The 7,516-nt window shown below is 35.0% G+C and overlaps 1 protein-coding gene across 1 annotated transcript; it reads left to right on the forward strand.

Moving 5' to 3' along the window:
* Positions 1 to 6,461: 6,461 nt before the first annotated feature.
* LOC148576325 (formin-like protein 15) lies at positions 6,462 to 7,254 on the forward strand. The gene is made up of 3 exons (XM_088501615.1): positions 6,462 to 6,658; positions 6,733 to 6,770; positions 7,214 to 7,254. The coding sequence occupies exons 1-3, from the start codon at positions 6,462 to 6,464 to the stop codon at positions 7,252 to 7,254; spliced, it is 276 nt and encodes a 91-aa protein (XP_088357741.1).
* The last annotated feature ends 262 nt before the right edge of the window (positions 7,255 to 7,516 follow it).

A 7,516-nucleotide genomic window follows, 5' to 3' on the forward strand; every position in this document is an offset into this window, starting at 1 on the left:
ACCAAAGACCACTGAGACTTCAAAGAAGAGAAAGGGTAAAGAACCAACGACCGGCTCCTTTGACTCAAGAAGGTTTTGCTCCAAGTTACATGAGGAGAACTTATTTAAGGTTACTTCTAAGAGAGCCGTGATTTCGGAGGTAAAATTTGCATTGAAACTAGATGAGTATCCAGAAACCCGGTTTCAAATTGAGAGGTAGGGTTGGCAATTTCTCTATGACTCGCACACTGAGGTTGGAAAATTGATGGTTCAAGAGTTCTATGGCAACACTTGGATCACCAATAAAGATGTCCAAGGGGGGAATGAGAAGAACCATCAGAGTTTTGTGAGATGGAATGTCTTTGACTTCACTCTAAGGAGTATCCGGCAAGCCCTCCAACTGCCACTTACTAAGCACACTATGGATAGCTACAGTGAGAGGGTGAATTGGAACAAAACTTAGACCGGGTGCTTGTTGAGATTTGCCTCCCAGGAGCCCAATGGAGGCTGGGTTCGGATGGTTGACCAAACCAACTAAAGAGCAGTGACCTCATTCCTCTAGATAGGGGATGGTTGGACTTCATCCGGAGGTCCATCCTTCTTACTAGCAATCGATCAGAATGCACTGTGGACCGAGCCATACTGATCCATTGTATCATGAATAGAGAGTATATCAATCCTTCCTACTAGCAATCGATCAGAATGCACTGTGGACTGAGCCATACTGATCCATTGTATCATGAACAGAGAGTATGTGGATATACCGAGCATCATTGTACAACAGATATACAATATTACTCCCAACCCCTCTTCACATGACAAGCTAGAATTCTCGCATCTCATTTACCGCCTCTGTGATACTGCTAGGGTGAAAGTGGAGAATGATTTTCCCATTCTGGTTGAGAAACCAATCACCAAGAAGACCATGGAGTATGTGAGAGAGTACCAGAGAGTCCAAAGAGGAGATCAGGTCGAGGAGGAGCCTCAGCAGGACCAGCCTCTCGTACCTCAGGATACTACTTCCCACCTCTGAAGTATTAGCAGCACCTGATATCCTCTCTTGAGTAGATGAGGATGAACCAAGATAGTCACGGCGTCCCTCTCCATCAGATTGTGGCGGAGCAAGAGACTCAGCAACATGAGCTTCTTCAGATAAGATAGGATATAGGGTGACTAAGAGGACCGTACAGAGCACAGCCTGAGGAGAGGGACACCCACCGTGATTACTGAGGTGGTTCAGTTCTTTTTTCACTTCCTATTTTCCTTCCACTATTATTATTATTATGATATGTTCCTATTTTCTGTTGCTTTTCTTTATCTGTTGCATGATTTTTCAGTTTCTTAGGTTTTAGTTTAATTCAGTTGTTCTTAAATTTGAAAGGATGTCTCATGTACCGCTCACTAACCTTGAATCCAAAAAAAAGAAGTGATGTAATCCATGAGAAATTGAGTTATTATTCAAGAGTAGTCTTATTTACTTAGATGTGGTGGTGTCTATCTGTGACTTTGAATCATAGGGTATAAATGCATAAGGAACAGAAATTTAGAGAAATATTATGAATTCTCTAAATTAAACTAGAAATTAATCCTTGAAGCAAAAGAAAGAGCAAAAGGAAAAAGAAATAAAAGGAAAGGAAAGGTCCAAGACTCTGAGCATTAATGGCTAAAAAGGTTAAGAATGATCAAAAACTCAAAGAGTTGTTTTCCTAGCTATATGCTTGTGGTGTGACTGTGTCAAGGAATTCTTGAGACAGAATACTTAGAATCAAAGCCAAATGCAATAAAGAGTATGCCAAAGGCTTTGAGCACCACTGACTAAAAAAGTACAATAAAAAAGATCCGAACTCAAAGAGTTTCCCAGATAAGTGCTTGTGGTGTTTCTATTTCAAGCAAAGCTTTAGACAAAACATTTAGAGTCATGGTTAGGCTCAAGGTGCAAAGCACCAAAGAAAAGACAAGAAAATGCTGTGTTCAAGGATTAATCCGAAGTTAAAAAGCAAGAGAATTCATAATATTATTCGGATTCTAGTTCTATATGACATTAACACTCCTAAGCTTCAAAGGATAGTAGATGCCGAAACTATTCGTGGTCATAATGCTGTAACCTAACTCAGAAGATAGACATGAGCTTAATTAAAAACTCAACTCTCATGCAAATTCACATCTAAGGTTTATATTATCTTCTGTTGCTTGAGGACAAGTAACAATTCAAGTTTGATGTTGTGATGCGTGAGCATCTTTCTTATCTTTTCTTAGTGTATTTCCATGTGAATCTGTTGAATTAAATCAAGATTTAGGTGTTTTAAGCCACCATGAATGCTACTTTGAGTTATTTTTTAATTTAATTTATTTCAAGTAGCATTCGAGCGAGTTTGGCCGGGTTCAAAAAGGAGAAAAGGGCTTAATTCTGCTGCTGTCAGGGTGGCGCCAAACGCCACCTCACCGGCATTTGGGGCCAGATCACACAACCCCTTCTGTTGCTGCTATGGTGGCGCCAAATGTCACCCAGCTCAAGTTTGGCGCCCATATATTGAAAAAAAAAGGGCTTCTGCGTGAATCAACATCAAATCTTTTGATTTAATTTAGTTTTTAAAATAATTTTTAAATTTAAAAAAGATATTTTTAGGTTTTAGAAATTATATTTTGTATCAATTAGGATTAGATATAAAAGGGGAAGATAACTTGGCCTAGGACTTCTTCTTCTCTTCTTCCGTACTTTCACACTTTTCTCTGCCAGGGTTTTCCACACAATGAGCAACTAATTAACTAAACCTCCATTGTTAAGGTTAGGAGCTCTATTTTTTTGGATGGATTAATGCATTGATTTATATTCAAGAATCAGTTTCGTTCTTCATCCTACGGATTAGAGTGTATTGGAAAATAACTCTTTTCTAAATTGAATTCTTGTTGAATCTTGGAAAAGTTACATCACTTAACAGCTTGGAACTAAATTCTCAAGACTCTCTAACTATCTGGACTTAATGTGATACGTGACATATAATCATATCATCTTTGGATTTTTAGAGTTTTGTGTGGCTTATAAACTAGGGTTTGAACTTAAAACCCTCTAATTAAATTAAGTGACTAAGGAATTGGCGATTAGTTGAGTTAGAGGAGGATTAAATTACCAAGGAATTAGAGTCTAATCATTTAAAGTTTGCTTTGAATTAAATCTTTGTATAATCAAGGTAGCTAATAAGAATTGTTAATCCGAAAATTTTTGAACTTCTCCAAAGCCTTAACTATTTTCTCATATAATTCTCACAACCCATTTACTGTTTGCTTTCTTAAATCTTCTGAATTACTATTTTATGCAATTTAGAACTCAAAACACTCCTTTTTACTTGTCTGACTAAGTTAATTATTCAACCATTGTTTCTTGATCCATTAATCCTCGTGGAATCGACCCTCACTCACCTGAGGTATTACTTAGTACGACCCAGTGCACTTATCGGTTAGTTTATGGTTTTTAAAATTCGCACACACTTAACATTGTTTTATACTTTCTAATAACCTTGTCGAAAATCGTTTGGCTCTCTGTGATAATTCCAAGCTTTTGCCCTTGTGCTCCAAGCTCATCTCTCTCTGTATCTCCTCACTTTCCTCCAACTATGTGATATTCTAGTGCACGAAATTGAACTCGCACAACTTTACCGGCAAGTGCACCGAGTCGTCCAAGTAATACCTCAAGTGAGTGAGGGTCGATCCCACAAGGATTGTGGATTGAGCAAGCAATGGTTATCCTGCAGATCTTAGTCAGGTGAATAAATAGATAGTGGTTGTTGTTGTAGGCGCATAAAATAAAATAGTAAAGAAAGCAATAAAGAATTAACGTAAAAATAATAATGAGAAATCATTTAAGGCTTTGGAGATGCTTTATCTTTCTGGATTAATACTTCTTACTAACTACTTTAATAATGAATGATTCATTATATGGCAAAGCTGTAAGTTATTAACTCCTGTCCTCTCAGCAAGTTAATCTCCTCTAATCCATATTAAACACCGTTGTCAATGGTGTTTTAATATGAACAAGGGTGAAGCTCACGTAATTCACTCTCCATTGATCCTACTTAAAGTGCCACAGATAAGGTCAAATCTTTCGGATCGGAGAATGAAGCTCAATATTCTAGCCTTAGCACCACAGAAACGTCATCACCCATGACTAACAAGATTATATGTCACATATCCCAATTAGCCCAGATAAATTATTGGTTCAGGTGATGTATTCTCAAGCTTTAGCTCAATACTATCCAGGTCAGGACTCGTAAGAATTCATGTAGAATAAGGGGTCATACTTTCGTTCCACCCCATATTCATAAGATGAAAATGACAATACATTATACAATGGAATCAAACATATATTAAAATAGAAAAGTAATAATATTAATCCATAGGATACGGAGAGCTCCTAACCTTAAACTAGGAGGTTTAGTTGCTCATAATTTACAGAAAAAACTTAGATCTGAAAGTAATGTTCTATGCGTGATTGATTCTAGACCTAAGTGATCTCCTCTTTAAATAGGAGATGCTAACCCTAAGAAATGTTAATTTAAAATTAAAAAGTTCAAGGATAAACGAATCTAGGCTAAAGAGTGCTAAAATCCACTTTGGACCCACTTTGGTTGAGAGCTTCATCCAAGCCTGGCGTTCAACTTGGAGAATGGGCATTGAACGCCAGTTAGGGGGTGAATGTGCTACTCCCTTGGTCCCTTGGTGGTGTTGAATGCCATCTTTGGGCGTTTAACGCTGAGCTTGGTCCTTCTTGGACGTTGAACTCCATATGTGGATGTTCAACGCCAGTTAGGGGGAGTGATCTGGAAAATAAGTATAAACTATTATATATTGTTAGAAAGCTTTGAAAGTTAGCTTTCCAACGCCATTTAGAACGCGTCAATTGGACCTCTGTAGCTCAAGATATGCTCGTTGAAATGCGCAGAGGTCGAAATTTGACAGCATCTGCTATCCTTTCTTCAGCTCTGATCAAGACTTCGCCAATTTTGGCAAATTTGCCCAAAAATCACCTAAAATTATAGTAAAAACACAAAAACTTAAATTAGCATCCAAAAGATGAATTTTTAACTAAAACGTACTAAAACTTAATAAAATTAATAAAATACAACTCAAAACACTATGAAAATGCAAAGTAAAAGCGTATAAGATATCCACTTATCATATTTCCAACAAGGTTTGCCAATTCTCCATTTATTAGCAATTTCGAGCATTTTGGTTTTATAATTGAAGATGTTGTTGCTGATATGTGTTGATTGTGCAAAACCGAATCTGTCTTCCGATTCAATTAGTTTAGGTGTTTTACACTTTGAGTTTTCTATATTTTTTTTTATACTAAAGATTTTTTGTTGTTCAATTAATTTATTCTTTTTTTGTACTACTTGTAGTTCTGTGTCACTTCTTTTGTGATCTTTAGATTTTTGAGTTGAATTCTTTATGTCACTTTCTCAGCAAGACTTCTTTCTTGTAAGAATTGTTTCCATGATACTTGATTTTTCAACTTTCTGTCTCATGTAATAGTTAAGAAGTTAGAACAAACCAATTCATTTGAGTATTTGAATTCAACTTGCTTGAAGATTTAATCTCATTTTTATTGATAAATTCGCTGATTTGAGTATTTGAATTCATTTTTCTTTGTATTTTGTTCTTGAATCCCCTCCCCCCTCCCCCTTTCTTTCTTTTGTAGGGATCTGTCCTATAATAAGAATTTAACAATTATGCTTGATCAGACAACTTTAACAATGCACTTTTTTAATTTGTCTTCTGGAATTCCTTTTAGCTGTGGTTTCAGTAGTACTATACTGGATACAATTGGAAATATGCAACAACTTGCATTCTTGTAACAATTGTTTGCTTGATTTTTGTAACATATATTAGAAATAAGTCTCTATATTTGTCTTGCTCCCTACCAACAATAGTTTGTTTGATGATCAAATGGGTTAATTTTAATCATAGGTCATTAAATTCAAATAACTTCAACGGAAAAATAACTCTGAAATGACATGGTACTGGTATCAATTTTGGCATTTTATTAGTTTTTAAATGTTTAAAGGACTAGTATATTTGCTAATTTACTATTTTGGTTTTCACTTCTCACTTTCTATTTCCTTTAGATTACTCCTTCCAATTTTTGTGGAACAGTTGTTTGCTAACTTTCTTTTTTGTTTACCCAATTCTTATCATTTGTGTTTTAATTATTGTATATTTGCAGTAAGAAAATTGATGCTAATAAAGCTTCTAATGAGGGGAAGCCACCACAAAGAGTGAGAAGTTTGTGATAAATATATATACTATTGATAAAGTTTGTGAAGCTCTCAGAGAAAGTGAAACTAATAACTATTAATAAAATGGAAACTACTATTTAAGGGCCTTTATTTTTCAATGAGATTTTAAAATACCTATTTTTTATTCTTTTTCTAGGAATAGGCAACTATGATACACTGGGAACAGAACTTCTGGAGAGTTTGTTGAAGATGGCTCCAACCAAAGAAGAAGAAACTAAGCTGAGGGAGTTCCAAGACGAATATCCCTTCAAGCTTGGTCCTACTAAAAAATTTCTTAAGATCATGCTTGATATACCTTTTGCATTTAAGAGAGTGGAAGCTATACTCTACATTGCTAATTTTGATTCTGAATTGGAATACCTTAAAAGTCCTTTGAGACTCTGGAGGTATGTATTCATATTGTGTAATTATTGTTTGATATGATATTATAAATCTCTGACCTTTCAGCATAAATCAATAGGGAAGCCATCGTTTACAATAACGGGCACCTCCACAAAGGTGACATCTTATGCCATTTTCTCTCATTTTTATGGTATTAAGCAGCCTATGTTCTATTTTTTCCAACTTTAATAACCATTGCAAACTGCATTTGGTGGATTAAACCATCAACTATGATGAACTGGAAGAAATATTATTATTATTATTATTATTATTATTATTATTATTATTATTATTATTATTATTATCCTCTTTATGAGCTGTAACATAGTTCAATTTTGCCTATTAATTTTTAATTCCCTAAAATTACTTCTCAAGGCACTATGTTCCTCAATTGTCTCAAATTATTTATGAGAGAAACAAGAAAATTAAGAATTCAGTGATAAATTTCAAGACGAAAAGGCCAGCAGAATAACAAAATTATTCCTCTCTAGCTACATTGAGTTGAGTTTTCAACATTGCTTAATTAATTAATGTATGTTTATGTTGTAAAATGAATGCAGCTAGATCTAGTAGGAGGGTGAGGATTTCAAGAAAGATATAAAACAAGAGAAAGATGATTAAGAATAGAAGCAGTTATTAGAACTTGTTCCAAGTACTACCAATAAGAATAAGAAGAGTGGGTTGGAATATGATGAGATTAAGAAGCACTTCGATTTGTCAATCACAAAAGCTGCTAGCATGATGAACTTTTGCTGGTCTCGTAGAAAAATCAAAAGCTTGCATTTACTCGTACAAAATCTCGAGGTATACTTATAATTATTGCGGTGGTAAAAGATTGAATGAAAACTAATTATTTTAATTTG

Source organism: Arachis ipaensis, chromosome B1, assembly GCF_059453495.1.
Source record: "Arachis ipaensis isolate K30076 ecotype BB chromosome B1, ASM5945349v1, whole genome shotgun sequence".
In the NCBI taxonomy this organism is placed as follows: domain Eukaryota; kingdom Viridiplantae; phylum Streptophyta; class Magnoliopsida; order Fabales; family Fabaceae; genus Arachis; species Arachis ipaensis.